The sequence below is a fragment of the Parasteatoda tepidariorum genome, chromosome 6 (genome assembly GCF_982258835.1).
Source record: "Parasteatoda tepidariorum strain Cologne lab strain chromosome 6, Ptep-v5.0, whole genome shotgun sequence".
NCBI lineage: Eukaryota > Metazoa > Arthropoda > Arachnida > Araneae > Theridiidae > Parasteatoda > Parasteatoda tepidariorum.
The window spans coordinates 109698022-109721068 of record NC_141760.1 but is presented as its reverse complement, the minus strand read 5'-3'; the positions used below and the strand labels follow the sequence as shown (position 1 = coordinate 109721068).

General features: G+C 31.3%; 1 protein-coding gene across 2 annotated transcripts in view; it reads right to left on the bottom strand.

Annotated features, from left to right (window-relative positions):
* Positions 1-21143: 21143 nt before the first annotated feature.
* msk (importin-7 msk) overlaps positions 21144-23047 on the bottom strand; it is a 44730-nt gene continuing 42826 nt past the window's right edge. For both annotated transcript variants that reach the window (XM_043043235.3, XM_071178235.2), the window contains exon 23: positions 21144-22156. In XM_043043235.3, the coding sequence (XP_042899169.1) occupies positions 22065-22156 (92 nt within the window). In that variant the 3' untranslated portion in view covers positions 21144-22064. The remainder of the gene's footprint in view (positions 22157-23047) is intronic.

Here is a 23047-nt window from a genome sequence, read left to right as displayed (position 1 = left end):
TTTTTAAAATTTATTTTTCGATATTTCAACGAGAATAATGTGTTATATATATAAAAGTAATTATTTTTCTTTGGGAAAGAGGGAATAATAGCTGAAAAACGGATAAATTTCGACTCCGGAGTTACGCACGTGACTCACTACGTAACTCTCTTTAATATTAACTTATAATTTTCAAACTCTGCCAGAAATTAGAGTTTTATATACCAAACAATCGTAATAAAGGAAATTTTTATACACTAATTAGGGGGCACATAGTGGGCCAAAATAGATTTTGTTAATTAACGAGAAGGAAGTTCTTGAAGCTATATATTCATGGGAGCAACGTGTGAGTCGTGTTGTGGTTGTTAGCGCCATGGGTAAAGAAATTTGTTGAATCGGAGATGAGGGGTTCGGTCCTGGTCACGGATTAATTTTTAATTTTTTTTTCTATTTACTTTATTTTACTTTTTAAAATTTATTTTTCGAAATTTCAACGTGAATAAAGTGTTATATATATAAAAGTAATTTTTTTTGGGGGGGAAAGAAGGAATAATAGCTGAAAAACGGATAAATTTCGACGCCGGAGTTACGCACACGACTCACTGCGTAACTCCCTTTAATATTAACTTATAATTTTCAAACTCTGCCAGAAATTAGAGTTTTATATACCAAACAAGCGTAATAAAGGAAATTTTTATACACTAATTAGGGGGCACATAGTGGGCCAAAATAGATTTTGTTAATTAACGGGAAGGAAGTTCTTTAAGCTATATATTCGTGAAAGCAACATGTGAGTCGTGGTGTGGTTGTTAGCGCCATGGGTAAAGAAGTTTGTTGAATCGGTGATCAGGGGTTCGGTCCTGGTCACGGAGTAATTTTTAATTTTTTTTTCTATTTACTTTATTTTACTTTTGAAAATTTATTGTTCGAAATTTCAACGTGAATAAAGTGTTATATATATAAAAATAATTATTTTTCTTTGGGAAAGAGGGAATAATAGCTGAAAAACGGATAAATTTCGACTCCGGAGTTACGCACACGACTCACTGCGTAACTCCCTTTAATATTAACTTATAATTTTCAAACTCTGCCAGAAATTAGAGTTTTATATACCAAACAATCGTAATAAAGGAAATTTTTATACACTAATTAGAGGGCACATAGTGGGCCAAAATAGATTTTGTTAATTAACGGGAAAGAAGTTCTTTAAGCTATATATTCGTGAAAGCAACGTGTGAGTCGTGGTGTGGTTGTTAGCGCCATGGGAAAAGACGTTTGTGGACTCGGTGGTCACGAGTTCGGTCCTGGTCACGGTTTAAGTTTTAATTTAGTGACTCAAATATGTGATCTCAAATATGCTAATTAGTTAGTGCTGGCGATTTTTTAATTTTCGAAATTAAACACAAAAATGTGTTTTCTCTGAATAAACATAACTTTTTTCCGACGGATTCAGATTTTGAACCCCCAGAATATAGGGGGTAGCCCCAATCTGGGGAATATTGTCCCTATAGTTTGATCATGAGGGGGATCCAAAGTTTGGAATCCTCTATCTTAATTTTACATTTTGCTTACTTCACCATGCATAGAGACCTTTTTAAGCGAGTTAAAAAAATTTTGAACATAATTTTAAAATTCGTTTATCCAAAGATAATGGCATGCAGAAAATAAACTTTAGTAAATATTTATTATTTTTAATTACGCTGTTAAGTAATAGCTGGAAAATTTTTGAATTATAAGGCAGACAACTTTTTATACAATTTTTATGTACGTAATTTTACATGGCAAAATACAACATCGAGCTAAATCTATCGAATTGTTCCTGTGTATATTTAAAATTCGATTTCTCAGAAACTATTCAACCGCTTATGCTCAAATTTTGCATTTTGTCACGAAATGAATGAAATCACGAATGAAATTACACATTTTAAATGTTAAAATTTTATACCTCTCAATTTAAATTTTGTCACTGTTGTGATAGATTTTCTCGAAAAAGTTCATAAGTAAGCAGGTATGTTAATGTTCAACCATTCCTGAAATTTTGCAGCAGTTTTTTCGTGTCACGAATTTTTTCTATACATTATCGGCAAAACATTGTTGAAAATAAAAATTTAAAATAAAAAAAAATGTAAAAGGAACTAATAAAAAGAAAAACAAGTTTTTCTAAAGGTCTGTTTAATATTCGTCTGTTTAATATACAAATATACGTCTAAAATACATAAAATTAAAATTGAAATGCGATAAACAAAATTTTAAACGAAGTTCTTTTAAAAACTAGAAAAACTTCTCTTAGCCTTATTGTACCGAAACTTTGAGGCAATGCTTAATGTTCAAACTTCAATATTCTTATTCAATTAAAAATAATAATAAAAATAAAAGAAAATAAAATAAATAAAAGAAAATAAGAAAATAAAAAAAATAATCTCACTAAATTTAACTTTTGAAAATTATTGTAAACCCCAGATTCTCGTCTCTCTCAAAATACTGTCTTAAAAACTGCTGCTTACGTCATGCGCAACTTTGCACTAATATTACGGCTTCTGATCATTTACACTTTTAGAGTTTACTTGCTTGATAATAGTTTAAAATTGAACTTTCTTAATGATATTCTGTTTTATTGTTCCACGTTTAAGATATTTCCTTGTTTTGATATAGAAAGTAGGTGCACGGTTTAATTGCATTTCATTTGCCTTATTAAGTATTTAATTTACGCATTGTTATTTGTTTTTTTAAGATTATCAATTAATATTAACTCAATTTAAAACTTAAATTTATGCTTGGAACGGCCTTACCCAAAGGACATTAAACGGTTATTATGCTCCCTTCTTAATTTCAGTAAGTTTCAAGGAAACACTGAAACTATAATTTAAATTTAATTATCAATATTTTAATTTATTACTGTTATTACTATTTTACCTTAATTATTATTATTATTATGTTTTTGGATGTATGAGTTGCCGATAGATTCAAGTAAATAGCTTTACAATACATTTATAGTTATTATAAAAAATGGAAATCAGCACTAACGTTAGTTAGTTACATTAATACCAAAATATAGCTCAACAAATAAAAATAATATTTCAGAAATTGAAGATTTTTCCATATTAAAAAGTTTCATGAGGCTCCAGACTACTTATCAAGATTTTAAAATAGAAACTGCGTATTACTATAATTTGATTCTGATTTTTGCCAAACGTAGCATCTATCTATATTATATAAAACGCTAATACGTACGTATGTATGTATGTATCAATAAAACCGATTATATTTCTTTTCTCGCGCTGGCAACAGTTTTCATTTTTAATTGATTGGATTCGGCGCGCAAGAGCACGTAGCGAGCAACCAGATAACAATAACCAGAGTGAGCATTATCAGGTTGTTCAATTCAGATTCATGCACTAAAAACATGACAATACGTATTTAATTTAAACTCAATTAGGAATTAATTAATTAATTGAAGTGAGAATGCTTTAAAAGGCCGCTGTTGAATTGATATTTTTCTACTGGGAGCTACCAAAACGTCTAAAAAATGTTTAAGTGTTTGTATTGAATGCATTGAATTTTTTTATATTTCGCGTTTATTTATGCATTGAATTTTCACGCTTTAAAATGCAGAATATTAGTGAAGCAATATTTGATAATTTATTTTGCTAATATGTTTCTTATTTAGCTAATGTTTTGATTTTTTCACCATGTACAATCTAAATAGCTAATATACTTTTTTAAAAACCAATAAGAACATTGGTAGAATTCTTCTACATAAGTACAATACTATGTCTTTGATGATAAAATACTATGTCTTTGATGATAAAATACTATGTCTTTGATGATAATATATTATGTCTTTGTGCTAGAACATTGTGCTCATTGGCGAGCGAGCCATGGTTCACGGCGTGAACCACATAGAATTGCGTAGCAATTCTCGGGGGTTGGCGAGCGTTAGCGAGCAGGGGGCGAAGCCTCCTAGTATTATATAAAACTCTAATACGTACGTATGTATGTATGTATCAATAAAACCAATGATATTTCTTTTCTCGCGCTGGCAACAGTTTTCATTTTTAATTGATTGGATTCGGCGCGCAAGAGCACGTAGTGAGCAACCAGATAACAATAACCAGAGTGAGCATTATCAGGTTGTTCAATTCAGATTCATGCATTAAAAACATGACAATATTTAATTTAAACTCAATTAGGAATTAATTAATTAATTGAAGTGAGAATGCTTTAAAAGGCCGCTGTTGAATTGATATTTTTCTACTGGGAGCTACCTAAACATCTAAAAAACGTTTAAGTGTTTGTATTGAATGCATTGAATTTTTTTATATTTCGCGTTTATTTATGCATTGAATTTTCACGCTTTAAAACGCAGAATATTAGTGAAGCAATATTTGCTAATTAATTTTGCTAATAGGTTTCTTATTTAGCTAATGTTTTGATTTTTTCACCATGTACAATCTAAGTAGCTAACATACTTTTTTAAAAGTCAATAGGAACATTGGTAGAAATCTTCTACATAAGTACAATACTATGTCTTTGATGATAAAATACTATGTCTTTGATGATAATATATTATGTCTTTGTGTTAGAACATTGTGTTCATTGGCGAGCGAGCGAAGCGAGCCATGGTTCACGGCGTGAACCACATAGGATTGCGTAGCAATTCTCGGGGGTTGGCGAGCGTTAGCGAGCAGGGGGCGGAGCCTCCTAGTTTATAATATTTTCTTAACCCACTTTCGAGTGTATCTATGGCTAGAAGATTGTACTTGTAATTTCGGTAACTTTCCGATTAGCTTAAGCAATTTTGATTTCAAGACAGGATACTATATGTTTTATTCGTTTTTTAATCACCATAAGTAGAATTGATTGCTTACAGGAATAATTGTGATTCATTTTGAAATTGGAATTCATTTAAGAAATTTGATCTCTATAATTGATCAAAAATCGTCGAATACTGTCAAGTTTCGAATAATGTCCATAAAAATTTTTGTGACCAGTTCTAAGACACCCTAGTTCAGTTTGTTTTAGGCGATAGTTCGGGTTCAACATGGAAGATAACGTGATCGATTGTAGCAGCTCATGGGTACTAATTGATGGATTGCTTCTACGACAAAATTTTCGGAACTTGAATGTAGTTTATCTATTGATTCGACTTCATATTTATGTATAGTGCGAAGCAAAATTACTCGGCTTAAATAACTTTCAATCTAATATGTAAATTTTTTACGTCTTGAGTCTCAATTTTATTTTGTTCGAGGACATAATCTTGTACATGCTAATTAATTTATACAAACGATATTTTAAGTTACAAAACCAGAGAAAAAAAAACAAAAAAAAAAACGATTTTTTCTTTTCCGATGGATTTGAATTTTTGATCCTCAACATATGGAAGGTTTTCCAGCCTGAAAATATTGCCAAAGTTGTTGAGGCAGGAGAGCGATTGAATGTTTGGATCTCTTAATGTTAACAAAACTTTTTGAGCATTTCGCTAGATTTGAAAAACTTTTTTAAGCGAATCATGAAGTTTTTACACACTATTATAAGATTCGTTCATCCAAAGATAATTCTATGCAAAAAATAACCTTAAATAAATATTATTTTTTATTTTATTTGCTAATTGTTGAAAATACTTTTCATTGCAAAATATAGAAAAAAAATTTCATAATTTTTAAGAAAGTAATTTTAAAGGCAAAATGAGAAATTTGAATGAAATCGGACTACTAGTTTCCAATTAGTCCAATTTTAAAAAAAAGTTATTTATGTAAAATTCGATTTCTGAAGAACTCTTCGATTGATTTCATTCAAATTTTAAATTTGCTTTAAAAGTTATACAAGGCGAACTTTGCAAAAAGGAATTTTAACATTAAGTGATTCAAACTTTCTACCGTTGTCCTTCATTAACTGTTGATACCATATTTTGCAGATGGCAGGTGCTTCTCCTGTTTTAAGGGTCTAGGAGCTGAATTCCTCATAAAGTTAGACATTCAAACAACTAAGATCGAGTTGTAGTATATACATTGAAGTCCGATCAATAGATAAAATATTTTCAGGGGTTTCCCTTTCTTGCGCCCTGTTTATACATAAATGCATACATCGTTATTACATAGCACATGAATGCATGCGTACATATATTGAACATAAATTGTGTATATACGTACAAACATACGGGAGTACAAATATACCCACATTTACATAGATATATATATACATTATAGTATATTCATATAAAGTATGTGTGTCTCGCAGTGGACTGATCGTTAAGACACGGTTCCCAGCAGATCACCGAAGTCGAAGGATCACTGGCTACGGTAAGTGTGCGGATGGGTGACCACTTGGATCAGACTGCGTAGGGCCCGAGAGTGTGCGGTATTGGTCCTCGTTATACTGTTCTACCGTAAAGTGCTCGACTTCGAGTGCAGGTCGTCGGGTTACCGAAGCGGGGGTGCCATCCCCTCTGCAGAGGATCAAAATTGTGATGGCATGCCTTCGGATCATCCTCAGGGGTGTTTCCCAGACCGTCTCCAATAGCCCATCTTGCAGCTCTAGTGCGACGTTAATTAACTACAACAACAATAAAGTATGTGTGTATCTACATATATGTGAAATAACGTACATAAGATTATACATATTTGTATGTACTACTTAAAGTATATATACGTATGTACGATACGCATAAAATAAATGGTCCATTCTAAATAATTTTTCTTCTAATGATCGTATCTTCACATTTAAGGACTCAATCTTAAAGGTGCGAGAGGATGACATATATGCTAATTGATTTGTGCCCACGATATTTTAAGTTATGAAATCAGACACAAAAACATACTTTCTCTGAACAGACATACCTGTTTTATGGTGTTACTTGGATTTTTGTCTCTCAAATTATAGGGATGGCCGCAATCTGGAAAAATATAATCCCAATAGTTGTAGTCAGAAGAGCGGTTAAAAGTTTGTACCCCTTAATGTTAATATTTTTTACGTATGAGACCACATCTTGAGAGCATCTTATGTGAATTGAAAAATTTTTTGCACTCAATTAAAAAATTCGTTTGTCAAAAGCTAATTCCATGCAAACCCGGGCATCCAGCCAAAACGAGCATTCAACATATCAATGGAACACACTAAAGCTTTATATCAATTAGTTTTAGATAATTACAATTGCAGAATAAGTATCTTATTATAGAATGAAATGTTTTAAAAGACAAATATCTGTTAATGTTTAACATTTAATCAACGAAAAAACAGAACCAATATTGAAATCTAACGAATTTATTATTTTTAATTATTGATAAAGTTGGTGACAGAAAAAAAAAAAAAGGCCTGATAGATTTCAGAAACACCTTCTAGTTATACTATTCAATCAAATAGGTTTCGATGTCTTTCATCCCGGTCTCATTAGTGATTCAGCATATTTCGATATCATTTTTGTTTCGTTCTTACTAAATATTAATTTGTTTGCAGCAGTTAATTTGTATACCTCTTTTACTACATTTTCGAGGAGGTTAAAAGTATAATATTGAGGACTTTAAATGAAAGGAAATTTGCTTTTTTTGTATGCCTCTTTTACTACGTCATCATCACACCCACACGCAACTGTCTACTCTAAATAATGCTATATAGAATGAGACAGCAAAACAAACGTATGTAGTTATTTAAATTCTTATTCAAAAGTATTAGTTAATTTTTCTTTTTAATTTTGAACTGATAATTTGTTTTTTTTTAGATATTTTAAATTGCTATTTAAAACTGCTGCATATCACATGAAAGCATTGAATATATTATTTGTACAATTTTAAAGTAAAATAAAAGGGAATTCTGATCCTTAGAAACAGATATTAAATAGTCTGATGATCGAATGATGGAGCAAAGGAAAAACTTTTTTACCTTTTAAACTTAAAAAAAAAAAAAAAATTAAATAATTTATTAATACTCAAATTGCTTGAAAGATGATATGTTCCCTACCAAAGACAACGAAGTTTTTTGTTTTATTCAGCCATTTTATATTTATTATGTTCGACAATGTAAAAAAGGAAAAAAAGTGCATTTTGGGCTTCTGAGGGCCCCAGCCCCGATTAAAATTTTAAAGAAAGAGGGGGGAAAGTAGGATCAGGGGCCCTTGTCATCTCGGGGCCCCAAGCTACAGCTTATTTAGCTTATACGTAAATCCGGCCTTGAGCCAAGCCAAAGCTAGCAGCTCAACGTTACACTGTATAAATTTTTTATTTGCAATGTAACTTTGAGTTGCTTTGGGAAACATTTCAGACCACAGTTCGGGTAATATGCTTTCCGCTGGTACCATAGGTTATCATGCAAATAATGGCCTGAGTTATCAATACTCGTATTATTTCTGGAATCATTTCACCAGCCAATGCATTCATTTAAATAGAATAACTACCCGTTTCGGCAGATATGACCATAAGCTGAGCATGGCGTCATTTCCGGTTTGAGCTGTTACGAATTTTTTATTTTATTTATTTATTTAGCTGGAGATTTCTGACTGGGAACTCCTAATGCTTTAGCACTGCAGTTGAAATTTGTTTGAGAATTGTATTATGCTGTAAAAACTCCAATACTGTGAAGATTCGTGCAAAATGAAATGTACCGAAACTTGGTCAGTCAGCTGAGAAAAAATCTGGGAAGTCGCAGCTACTTATTCGGGCACACTGCCAAGCCGAAACAACTTGAGATGTGCAAGTGATATCATTGTTGAAATGAATAAAAACCCCGATGCTAGTTCGATACCCTGATGTATACGATAATACCCTGATGTATACGATAATACCCCGATGTATGTATGCCATGGTGAAATATAATAATTCAAAAAAAAAAAAAAAAGGTTGAATGAGTTTATTAATTATCTTCCCACACAACAATATGTACACTACTCATCAAGACAATGCAATTTTTTTTAACATTGTAACTGTTAAATACAGCATTGAATTGTTTTGGCCTTAAAATTTTACCCAGAAAATGTTTTTCATTTTCAAAACTATTTATGCCAAAATTCTGTTAAACTGGAAAAGTGACAGAAATGCATTGGGCTTCTATCTGTGACGGAGATAACTTTATGCCATAGTTGACAATTGCTATTTCATGACCAATTATGATGTGCAAGCAGAAATACGATGTAGTTCTTGTCGTCTTAACGCTTCCCGAAAGCATCAATAGAGCGTACGGCATAGTTCCAATTCATGTAGCTTAGGGGCCGAATCTCGAGAAAAGTGGTCGGGCTCGTTTTAATAAAATGGGCATTGATTACTAATTCCAATCAAGCTGCTTTTTCTCCTGCTTCCGAAAAATTTTAATCCCAAATTTAGGAAGGGCCATTTTTTATCATACTTGTGGCACCAACATTGTGTTTTTTATCACTTGCTTTGACAGGAAAGAACTTTTGGATGTGACAAAATTTTATAAAACGAGAAGTGCGAAATTTTTTTCAGAATATTTTGGAATTGTTCTTGTTGTTTATTTACGTCGCACTAGATCTGCACATTGGGCTATTGGCGACGGGCTGCGAAACATCCCTGAGGATGATCCGAAGACACGCCATCACAATTTTAATCCTCTGTAGACGGGATGGCACCCCCGCTTCGGTAGCCCGACGACCTGCACGCGAAGTCGAGCACTTTACGGTAGAACAGTTTAACGAGGTGATACCGCACACCCTCGGTCCCTATGCAGACTAACCCAAGTGGTCACCCACCTGCATACTGACCGCAGCCAGTGATGCTTGACTTCGGTGATCTGCTGGGAACCGTGTCTGAACGATCAGTCCACAGCAGAACACCAGAATATTCTGGAAAGAACCGGTTTGTAACGACATGACGCAAGGCCCCGAGCAGTACATAAGGAGCACGTATACATTATACAATCATGTACAATGTATACGTGCGTTAGAACATAGCGCTATCACGCACGGTTATCTCATTGATCGACAAATCCCTGATTTGGTGGCAGTCTCCATGTCGGGTAACACTATGATAAATTATAAGTTGAACGTCCACCAACTGAAAACCAACGAGGACTGGAAATTGGTTGCATATTGTTTCCACAGGGTCCTCGATTTGCCATTCTTTCCATTGCCGACAGAATATGTCGTAGACCAACAGGATGCAACATCCCTCATCCTCGAAGCCCAGCACCCGAATTACTACGCTGGCAAAAAAAAACATTAAAAAACCGGGAAAAAAACTTTTCAACTGCTTGTTTGCAGTAGCATGTCTGTGGTCTGGTGAACACACCACCACCAATGGATACAAATATCATTGCAAGGATGGACCTATTCGAGACTACTTACTTTTGGAACAATCGCTTCAGATCAAATGCGAATGGCTTCTCTGGTCTTGACGAACACTTTGCCCGAATTTTATCTGGCAAGACATAACTTAATATGAACTGTCTTCGAATTTAATTGTATTTATTTATCACATAAAGGCACCAGTTTTATTTTCAGGTGGTCAAAAAAGTTTTCAGAGTTTCCTAGTGGTTTTCTGTTCTGTATGCTTTCTTATGACGTAAACATTCCGCCCTGCTAATAGTTTTTTAGGTCCCAGCGATGTCGTAAATATTCTGCTCTACGAGCATATAAAAAACTGCAGAGACATGCTCTCATATCATCTCGAGCAATTTTCGAAAGCTATTCTGTTTAATGTTCACTTCGACTGAACAAAATCAAATGCAGTCCAAGACCTATGATGCAATTCCTCCTGATATTTTTGCTATTCCGGAAGCTAAGTTGGCATTTTTTTAAATTTTCTATTTATAAAATATACTTTTTTATTATTAGTTATATAAAGCAAGCAGTGTTAGATTTTATTTTGAGGAAAGAAAGAAAAAAAAAAAAACAAGTATTTGCAGGTCAAGTATAAGTCTCGAAGCTATAGCGGATGTCTTATCTGGGTTGTGAGATTAATTTAGATGGATTTCAATCATCATTTCAAGATTCATCATCTAGACTCGGCAAATCTTACTGTAAAATGCGAATTTTCCGATTTAGGTCTTTCTTCGAAGAGCAACCCGTGATAATTCGAAACATGACCAACAAGCCAATTGTCAAACTTTCCTCCAAAATCAGACTGCACAAATCTCATAATGCTTGCAATGTTAAATCCAGACATTGACGGCAGTGGCGTAGCGAGGGGGGAGCAAGGGGGGGCATCATGCCCCGGGCGCTACACACAAAGGGGCGCCAAATGGTCAGCAAAACAAAAAAAATTGTTGGATGATTTTTATTTTTATTATAATTTATTTCTGGAAAATATATTTTAAATTTAGTGCTGGTGAAATACAATAAATGTTAATTCGTAAATAAAAAGGAACACTAATCAAACTGTAATAATATATTCATAATATAAATGACACGTCTTTTCCACTGGGCGGACTCAACCTGTGTCTGTCAGCACTTCCTTATGGCATCTACGCTGTGTGGTTACATATATTATCTCCAAATATTTGCAGTGTACAAAGTGTTTGTATGTTTGTACAGTGTACAAACATTCTTTCTTTCAGAACACTATTTATTTTTGTTTCTATAAACGCAATGTAATTTACGCTTGTTATTTTAAAACGATAACAATAGCACTCTAATGTACTTATATGTACAGTCACGGAAAAAAGTATCCCGAAAATAACAACTAAAAGATTGTCTATTTTTTAATATAGATACTTCTCAGACACACAACAAATACAGCGTTTTGCTGTTTCTAGGAAAGGACACAAATGCCGTATTTGTTCTGTACCTGAGAATTATCTGTTTCAAAAAATAAATGATTCTTTATTTGTTACTTTCCGGATACTTTTTTCCGTGACTGTACATATCCGTGACACTTGCGACAGGTTGTGGAATTCCGCTACAAGTTAGGTAAATACCCGAAATATTAACGTTTAAGTTATTTTGTGCTTGTATTTTTCAGTTTTGCGTCATTGTCATCGCGCTCTGCTTGGAATAAAAATGAATTGTTATTAAATGTTATAAGTTTAATGTTAGCATAAATTTTAGTGTATATTTCACTGTGTTGCTACCTTTCAAGTTCAAGGCATTCTTGGTTAGTAATAAAACAAATAAGATTACTTACTACATCTACTCGACGATTCTATCATTCAATGAATAGGGCATGAAAAAATTTGAAATGATCAACATAGATGATATTATTGATAAATTTGCTTCATCAAAAGCGGAAAATTTATACATAGTAATTAGTTTTATTAATGTATTATAATCATATTATTAAATATATGTATCTCCTTAGAGATAATAAATATTTACTTTTTTATTGTTTTAAAACTGCGTGTTTTTAAAATATTTCTTTATAAATATGTAAAATAAATAATAGGTATCTTTTGAACTAATTCTAGATGATCATATACATTTCAAAATCTAGTCTTGTTTTCTCAACTACATTTTTTGTCACAAATTTAATGCCTAGCTTGAGCCTATGACTTTATTTATTTATTACTTTGCGAGTATATTTTACTTATAATATTAGATGATTTTCGAATGGGGGGGGGGGGGGCGCTAAAAAGGTATTGTGCCCCGGGCGCGAGTTAAGCTCGCTACGGCACTGATTGACGGATATAGTCTGTGAGCTTGATTTAGATGGATTTCAAAGTTGTCAGGATTTCGTACCACACCAGACTCGGTAAATTTCGGTGTGAAGTGAGTCTTCCAATTCAGGTCTTTCTTCCATCAAGAGCTAACCAGTTGTGATAATTCGAAACAAGTAAACCAACAACCCAAAAATAACCACGACTGGGCCTAATATTTTGGCTGTATTGAGATTTTGATAAATTTCAAGTCTTCAAATCTCGGTGCAAAAAGTGCGTTTTCAGATTTCTATGTTTCATAAATAGAGATAACTAATTTAAGCAAGCAAATAGGATGCATAATAATCCTAATTGACAAATCTTTCCTTTTAGTTATGTGATGATACACATTTTTTTATAAAAGGGAGTATCATTAATGACGGAGTATTTTTTCCACGTTAATTTGCCGTATCATACAGTTGGAATTGCGTCAACTAAATACCAACACGACTATTTCGATAATTAGTTAACTTCGACAAAAACTTACTCCAATACAATCATTTCTCTAAAACAATTCACTTCTCGAAGACGATCGTTCTAACGAAAAAACACTTTTCTAGTATTATCGTTTCGTCCTCACAATCTTATTTTAAGTTGCTTACTCTTGTTGATAATGTGTGATAAAATTTCAAAACTAATTCTTTGAATTATCTAGTTTATTAATTAGAGATTTAGTTTTGAAATGACCGTGTCAGTGAAGCAGACTAAATTTTTTTTTATTTACTCTTAAAAAATATTTGGAAAAAAATTTAAAGAATAGTAGGGGAGAGTGGGGTCAATTGTAACATTTTTTGCTTAACTATTTTTAACTAACAAAAAATCCAATATATTATTAGTATTAATTGACAGACGAGTAAAGTAGACTATCCTCTACTATAAAAAAAAAATAAATACCTTATTTTAAATGTTATTATATTAGTGATTAACAATTTTTGACAGTCGCGCACTTGTTACAATTGTCCCCACTTACGGGGTCAATTGTAACAGTTCATAAATTCAACTAAAACATAGTTAATTATACATATTATCATAGTTGTGATATATTTTTTTATTGATCAAAATAGTAATGATATTTTAGGAGTAAAAATAATAATGAGCAGAGACCTAAAGGGTTAAACTTTTAACTTTAAGGGGTTAAAAATTTTAATTTATACTGTGAAAGGTGACAAATGAAATAATGCACATGCAACATAATATAAATGATATAGGAAACTATTGGTGGTTCTTAAAGAGTTAAGTAATGGTTTGTAAACATAAGATTATTTATTTTCAGCTGTTACAGTCGTCCCTTTACTTATTGTTACAATCGTCCCCAAGTCACCATTTATGCTTCATTTGTTAAAAACAATGCTTGTTAATTAACAAAACTAATCTTTTTTTTTCTTAAATTGTTAATTAAGGTGTCCACTTGCATATTCGGTTAATAATTTTTATTTGTTTAAACAAAATTACTATGTTACAATATAATATTCTAACACCAAAAAAAGTACTTACGTAGCGTGAAAATATCTTTTGTGATATAACTCTTTCAAAAGTACATAAAAATGGTTGCCAGCAGGGGTGTACATGTAGATTTATTAAATACACCTTGTGCGCCACGTAGGAACCGAATCTAGAACCCGACACTCGAAATATTTGCTCTGTTACAATCGTACCCTGTTACAATTGACCCCACTCTCCCCTACCTATTAAATAAAATAATTTTACATATTCAATCGATAAAAACTCTATTCCCTGAGGAAATTTTTCAAGACAAAAAATATTTTTAGTTTTCTTTGATCAGACATGCCACAGCAGTTCTGGAAAACAAGCTCAACTCAGCTCACTAACACAAAACTTCAGAAATGAATGTTCAAAATTATACTTAAACTAAACAATACTGATTACATATTAATGTGTAATAAAAATTAGCATTAAAGCAATTAGTATAATAAAATATAAATGAGATAATTTTTATAAACATATTCACCAACTTAACCCTAAGTTATTAATTACAAAATTATTGTCACTTATTAACTCTAAAATGAAATCATTTTTTACTTAGGGTAAAAGGCAATCTGACAGAACTAAACACTATTAATTCTTTGTGTTTTGAAACTGGTTACTTAAGAAATGCTTGAAGCTTCACGCTTTTACCTATACTAACCCCTTCCAAGAATAAAGATAATATCTTTTGTCTATCTTGTCAGGCAAAATGTTTTAATGGTAAAATCACTTTTTTTTTATAGGCTTCATTAAGAGAAACTCCTGGGATTCTATGTCTAGTCTCTTGGGCATACTTTTTATATTACTATTACATAAAAATAGAATATCATTCTACGTGCCAACAACAACTTATCAAGTTTTGTATGCAAGTATCTTTCATGAATATATAGTGAATTTTTTCTATTAATTTAAATCAGTTCAATTAATTGCACGGTGGGCCAGCATCCAAAGTTTCGTGGCCAAAATTAGTATTTCGATAAAATTTGTTTCAAAATTTAGGGAGTTTTATTTAGGGTTTTCATGTGCAGGTAAATTGAATTCATATTTTAAATTTTGAAATACACTAAAAATATTTAAAAAAAACAAGATGGCGAGCAAAAAAAATATATATATATAGTATGTTTAAATAAATAAATATAGCAATGAAAATATAATAATTTTCGTAATTTTATATTAAAAATGAAAAGCAAATTATATTTCCGAAGTAATATTACTATATAACGCGAATTGATTTCAAAATAACGCGAAAACATGAAGAAAAAAAACATAATTTTTGTTTTTCGGTATATTTTGTCCACCTTTGCAATACGGGCAAAATGGGGCAGGTTTTTTCGAAAAAAGAAACATCAAAGACAACAAAAAAAAAAGTTTAGCTAATTACCTCGTGGAAATGTCAAGTGATAAGATATAAACTATAAGTTTGTCAAGAGTATTAAAAAATCCAACAAATTGAAAAATTGTACTAAAATTTTATACGAATTACTCTGATAAAAATGTAACAGAAAGGTGAAATTCCTATATATATTTCTGAAATATAAATTTAAAAATCATATGAAAAAAAAATTTTTTTTTAACATATTTTTCACTACATTGCACTCGCGTCGGTCCAAAAAGTAAACTAAAATGTTTGGAATGATTATGAATACTTAATTTGGGCGATATTAAAGCTGACTAAACATGTTTTAGTTGAAATTTAATTTTTGACTTCTGGCCAAAATTCAAGGTCTTCTGACCCACTGTGAATTGGGATAATTTAGTTATGGTTTTGTGGACATTTAACACGTTTTTCTTCCTTTTTTTCAAAAACCAGTTTTAGTACAGAAAACGATGTTTTCGTTACATTTGATAGTTTAATTTCCTAATACATTTAAATTGTATGTTTCCTATTTGCATTATTGCGTTTTTTTTTAAATAATAAACATATTTTGGTAAAACAATAAAGCTATCTATAAAATACTTTTATGAATATTCATACATATGTTATATTTATTTAACTTTTCTTTTAAAGTTTTGTTGATTGTTTATATTTATTGTATTTCACATATTAAAAAAATGTATTCCAACAAAATTTTCCGAAATTTACAAAATATTTAAGTCAATTTTTATTTAAATTGTTTACATTCTATGTAACTATTAACAGATATTGCCTTTTTTAAATATATTTTTTTTAAAAATATTTTAGTATAATATTACAGCCAGTTATAGAAAATTATTCGTTGTCTTTACTAAAATCAGAAAAAATATATATAAAGCTTGCTAAGCTGAGCATTTTTCACTTTTAAAACAAGGCCGGATCAAATTTAGGTAGTAAAAAGGATAAAATCTAATCTCAAATTAAAAAGGATAAAATCTTTTAGCATTTGCATGAGAATTTAATAATTTAAATGGAATAATTACCTGCAATATTTTACATATTTTTCTAAAAATGAAAGCATTATTTATTTCTTTGATTTAAATCAACTTCTGATAGAAGATTATTTGCCGATTATGTCTTACATACTTCAGTTGTGTTAATTAGCTTATGGCAATAACATTTAGATTAAACAAAATATAAGTTTTAATAACAAAGAAATGCTCAAAAAAATAACTAAATATAAAGAAAAAGTACATAAAAGGCATACCGTAAACCGGGGCGAGTCTACCCATTTTAGTTTTATTTAATTTTCACTATTTTAAATTGCAAATAAAAATTTTTTTACCGACGGAGGACTTATTTCATACTCTAAGGAAGATGGCGCTGTAGTAGTTTGATCCGTTTTTATTTATTTGGTGTCTTTTTAACCGACCTGTTCAAACGTCTTTTGAGAGATTTGTATTGAAAATTAGCAAACTTTTAGTTGGTGCTCCGTAAGTATGTTATTATTATTACTATTTTCACTTTGGTTAAGTGATAAACCAGGGTGCGTAGCCAAATCTTTGAATCAAAAATAAACCTTTTCAAGCACTCAAAAAACTCACATTGAATCAATGATATTATTGAAAAAAAAAAACTTCTTATGAACAGTTTTAGCATTGAAAAAAACCCAAAAAGAAACGGACATAAATGGAAACAATCAGTACTTTCCCACATCACCGAGTTAATTCAACTTGACTCTGAAAAAAAGTACCCTTACCCCCTACATCAAAAAAGTGTTAGAAGTAAAATAAAATAAACAAGAATAAAAAGGAAAACATTTAATAAGGATCGGACTATCCGAATTGGAGCACTCGGGTTTCAGTTTCGAGTGTGCGCGCATGCGCAAGTCATAACGTGGGTACGACATGAAGCCCGTGTGAATGATTACGTAGCAAACACCCCATTCTTCGTGAAATGCAAGGGATCAGCAAATATCACTGAAGAAAAAAAAAATTATTCGTAAAAAAAAAAGCACTTTTTAAAAACGCCAGCTGAAAAAAGCACCTTTAAAAGCTTTTATAAACGAAATCCCCCCAAAAGCATCTTTAAGTACTTTTTACAAACGCTACGCACCCTGTAAACTTATCTAAGACTAAGATTACATTAATTTTATATGAAAAAAAAATGTAAGTTTTGCTGTTGTAAACAAAAAGGCAGAATTCGCGGGGCGAGTCTACCCATTCGTATTTAGTTTCAATAAAGCATAATAATATACTAATTTAGAACTTTGTTTATATTAAAATTAAGTCATTCTAAATGAATTTGAGTATATTATTTTAATTCTGCATTGTAGAAAAATCACACCTCCCAAAAGAATGGGAAAAGGATTTTTCACGATTCCAATGTTTGAATTTCGATTTTGTTAATAATCTTTATTATTATTTATTAATTATTTAATTGTAAATTTATATTAATTTTCATTTATTTTTATCAACAATAATCAGAATTTTTTTTTAAATTTTATAATGTTAATGATTATAAAAACAAAACTGTGATAATCGATCAAATAATCATTTTGTGTTATTTTATGAATAAAAAAATGGAATATATAATAAAGTTAAGAATTTCACTTCATAAATATCCTATATAGTAACTAAAATAACAATTTAATAGTAAAATTTGATTATTTACAATATTAACATTCATTTTAGTTGAATGGGTAGACTCGCCCCATACGAGAGATTTTTCAGCAGTTCTATAAAAATATACAGTAACAGCGTAACTGTTAATATTTTCTAAAATCGTTTTCACAGCTTTAAAGAGGGATAAATAGCGATTCCGAAACACCTATTAAAATCCTTTTTTCTTTAATATTTACAAAAGTTTGATCACTTGAAAGTTGACGAACTGAAAAAATGGGTTGACTCGCCCCGGTTTACAGTATAGAAAAACATTTAAATTCACTACTTCATTTCTTAAAATTATTTCAGAGAGAATTTCTTAAAATGATTTTTTTAAGATTTTGAATTTTTGATAGTAACATTAATAATATCGAATGTATACACATATGGCAATAAAATTTTAAAAAATTTTTTTGATGAATAATGTAACAAGTAGAAATGTTTCATAAATAACTTTGGAAGCTCAGAACTAGTTAAGTATCTGAATTTTTTTGTTTTGAAATTTTATATAAATTTTTTCTTAATTCTTTTCCAGTATAACTTAAGTTGTATATCATGCTTAAGTGAAAAACCACCTTAAAGCCCGAGTTGTGACAAATATAGAGCCCACTTTTAAAATTGAAAATTCCAGTGATCTAGAAAAAAAGGACAAACAAATTAAATTCCCAGGCAGAAAGGATCACCCAAAATATTAAGACATTTACTTCAAGGCCAAAACAAAATTGCAACAACACACGTTTGTCAAATTGTGCCTTTGATACGAAAGTTTCACCAAATTTATAATTACATATATTCAATAAGACCCTCCAGTAGGAGAATTTAAGAAATAGGGTTTTCGAAATTGAAAATATTTCATTTACCTTAAGAGAATTTTTTTTAAAAAAAAATAGACATAAAACTTACAATAAAACTAAAAGTAAGATCTCATTTTGGAAACCAAAATTTAACTCTTTATTCAGAGAATGGGGTGATTTCTTAAGATAGATATTGCTGAAGTACTAATTAGTAATCAACAACCCGTTACCCTGCCACTGAGATCCCCTCTATGTCTATGCAATGTTAGGAGAGCAGCTATAGACCAATGCTTATTTCACATCTGCTTTTCTCAACACTTACAAAATAACAGATTTTTGAAATGGACAGTTATTAAATCAATCTCTTAATGTATCAATGATTGTAGCAGTGAAAAAGCAGGAATTTTCATTTATTTTTAATTTTAGTAGCTAAATCATAAAAAAGGTCCATATTTTTAAAAGTAGCTTTTACCTAGATCTTATCGAAAAAAGTTGCCATTTCTTTAAAGTAGATAACGGGGGCAGCCCCAGCAATTAACTGCTCAGATGAACCAAGCCTCTTATAAAAAACTTAAAAAATGGTAGCCAATTTATTTAAACAATAAAGCAAAAGTTCAAACTTGAAGTTAATAAAATACAATAACTTTACCCTTTCGCTTAAATTTAAAAATATGCTGCAATAATTTTTATAACTAAATATTATTAGTACTATTAACAGCCGACCGGACTGTGTAGGGGTCTGGGAACTGGCCTTGAAATCAGAAAGGATCCGGGTTCGAATCCCGGACAAGGTGTGGATGTTCTTTCATTCTCCGTACTATCTGTCCTTACTGTGGGAGCAATGTTGGCACATCCAATATGGTGTCCCTGAAAGAGTGGCCAACAAATCTGCCCTTCAGATGCCTGTATTAATTAAAGGTCATTCCCTAGGTGGGTAAGGATACACCAAATGTGGCCCTTAAAGATGGTTCAGCGACTGTTGCTGCACAGCAGATGCCAAAGATAATGCACCAACTGCTCTCCCTCAGCAATGAAGTTGAAATGTGCACGCCAATTCACCAACTAGATGTTCACGGACTGGTGATATCCTGGAATGAATCATGTATTATGCTCCATTAGACATATGGACGCCGCCCGGTGGCTGAGCGGTAGCGCTGTCGTGCCACAGGTCCCTGGTTCGATCCTCGGGCCGGGCAAGGTTCACCCAGCCTTTCATCCCTTCAGTGGGTCGATAAATGAGTACCAAGCATGCTTGGGAACTAAACACTGGGGGTTCCGCGTTCGGCTGACCACCTGACCGGAACATCTGCTCCTGCACCCCAGAGCCCAAGGTCAAGAAAACTGAGATGGGCACAGTAGGCCTTGGCCCTCTATGAGCTGTCGCGCCACTGAGTTTAGTTTTAGACATATGGACATTGGCGCAAACTTCGTGAAAGCCGACACTTTGCGACTATTGCCTGAAGAGTGCAAATTGGAGGAGGAATCATTTTGACAGGTGACCACATTAATGTGACTGGAATGAGTATTAACTTATATTTTTCATTGGATTCATGCAATCATACTTAAGTATATACCTACCATTCAGTTTGCACTATATTCTTCTATTTATTTTATAGCTATTTCTAGTAGTAAAAAAGATAACAGCAGAAATCTAAAAATTCTTTTAATTTTTAACAGAAGTGTAGTAGTATTAAATTGTTAACTACTATAATGCATTAAAAAAATATGAGCTGAGTATGTTAGATATATCATATTTATTTAGGAACGATGTATTGAACATGCCAACTTACTTTGCTTTGTGGTAAAATTTCCGGTGATATCAAAATTAATAGTTCAATTGATTTGGTAATCAATCTGAATTTACTAAACACAAGTAAAAAGGCACAACTTTATTTCAGATATTGCATACTCTAGTCTTTCAAGAGTTTTCAGAAATTCTGAAATCTTAATTTTTTTTCTCTCTCTATCTATAAAATCTTTAGAACAAAGCGAAGCAGTTGTCATCCCTGTTAAAAGGCAGAGAAAAACCACAACACAAGATTCACCCAACTTAAATGAAATTAACAACAAAAAGAGAAAATAAAAGTGTTGTAGCACACATTTTGCTACAGAATCATATCAAGAAAGTAAATACTTTTGAAAAATATACTTTTTTTCCTTCTAAAAAACTAAATTTAAGAAACACAGCTAACACAACCTTACCTGATAACATATGATTGATATAGGACTCTTTTTTTCTTTTCTTTTGCAAATGGAAAGAATGAATTGAATAGATAAATATATACAAAAATATTTAATGTCAGCATTCATTTATTCTGTACATTTCGTAATATCACAAAAACATATTGCCATGTTTCTTTTTACAATTTGCAGGGAAGAGAAAATAGAAAGCACATGACTTCCTTTAGTTACGGAAATTATTTTAAAATTCAATTAAAAAAAGTATCTAAAAAAGACTCAGAGGTAGCATTGCCATATTTTTTCTTTTAAAAAATACAAACAAACAAACTATGTTAAAACTAATTTAAGACTGTTAAATTTTAGGACAGCACTTTTGCTTAATATATATAGTTTAGGTTATTTTTATGAAAATACAAATGTAAAGCAAAAAACTCATAAATATATAGTAGTATAATTCTGCAAGTCTAATATGTGTTAACAGAATGCAAAAAAGTATCAAACAAATAAATAAGTATGTCTACATGAGAAAAAAGTGCTAAACTTCATAATTGCATCAAAGTCATAATATGGGGGGAATCTTTCAGAAAAAAGTGTACTGTTAGTTATCAAAAGTTTTTATGATTCTCATAGTAAAAACTACAAAAAATTGTGTAGTTGGCAATCCATGTACTATTACAAAGGAACTATCATGGATAAACATGCATTTTTTGTGACTAATTTAGCAATAACAGACAAGACTGTCTATTAATTATCTTAAATCAATTATATATTTATTCGAAATATAATTGATAAGCATATGAAAAATAACCACAACTTCACTCACAATTATTAATCTTCAAGCATAGAAGTGCTGTCCCTCCATCCGACATTCTAAAATTATGAATAATAAATAAGAGGAAAAAAAAACCTAATAATTTACAACAGGGATTTATAGAGAAAGAAAAGTCATAATAGCTTGATTCATAACAAAGAGCATCTGTAGCGTACGTGAGGAGAGGCTTTTCTTTTTATTAAATAGTTCTTTTCCAGTTTCTATGAGAGAGGGGTTCCACCGAAATTGAATGAAGTTGGAACAGTTTGATTTTGAAACACATAACCACCACTTTTTTCTATTCGTTTAGATTCTAGAAGAAATAACGTGACATCAATTAACAGAAAAATAAGCATGTATCCAAACAGTTTATAGAAATGACATGCATATAAAATAAAAGAGTGCCCTTAACAGGGTACCCGCTACATTTTAGACTTTCAAATCCATGATTTTTCACGAATAAATAATTATAGCAAAAATCATGACAAATTTTGCACAATACCAAAGTTCATGACTTTCCAGGTGTGCGGATACCCTGCCTTAACCAGGGCTGCCACTCAAATCTAGAGAAAAAAAAATTCCCTGTATATATCATACAAAATATATTGAGAGAAAACACAATTACGGTACTTTTGTGTCAGCTATATTGGGCTAACTATACTAATTTTAATCGAGAGAAAAGGAACAACTGATCCTACTTAAATAACGCCATGGTAAATTAAATGTATATTTTAGGTTTTTCACCTTGAGTGGCAACCCTGAATTAATACTTGGGAAAATAATTTCTTGGATTTTGCAAGCTGTGGCAGAAACAATTTTTTTATTTTTTAAAAAAAGAAAGAAAGAAAAAAGTGCTTTTGAAAAAAAATATCAGACTTTTCAGTAGATCGCACATAAATTTATTCATTTCCCCTGACTTTTTTTTGAAATTTTAGCTAAATTCCAAGTAATTTTCTGTTCTGTGGCCCCTGCTTCTTGCATATTTTAGGTTGAATGTGGATGATTCATCGACTCACCTTTAAAAATTCCATGATATGAATACCGTATTGTTGTTGTGTTGTATTGTTTTATATGGTATGAAAGGGACAAATCTAAAATTACAAAACTTCCCCTTACAAGATTTGTTACAGTATTTGTTTCAAATAATAAATAAGTGTATGACCCCAAAATTCAGTATAAACATTTGAAACAATGAATCCTACTG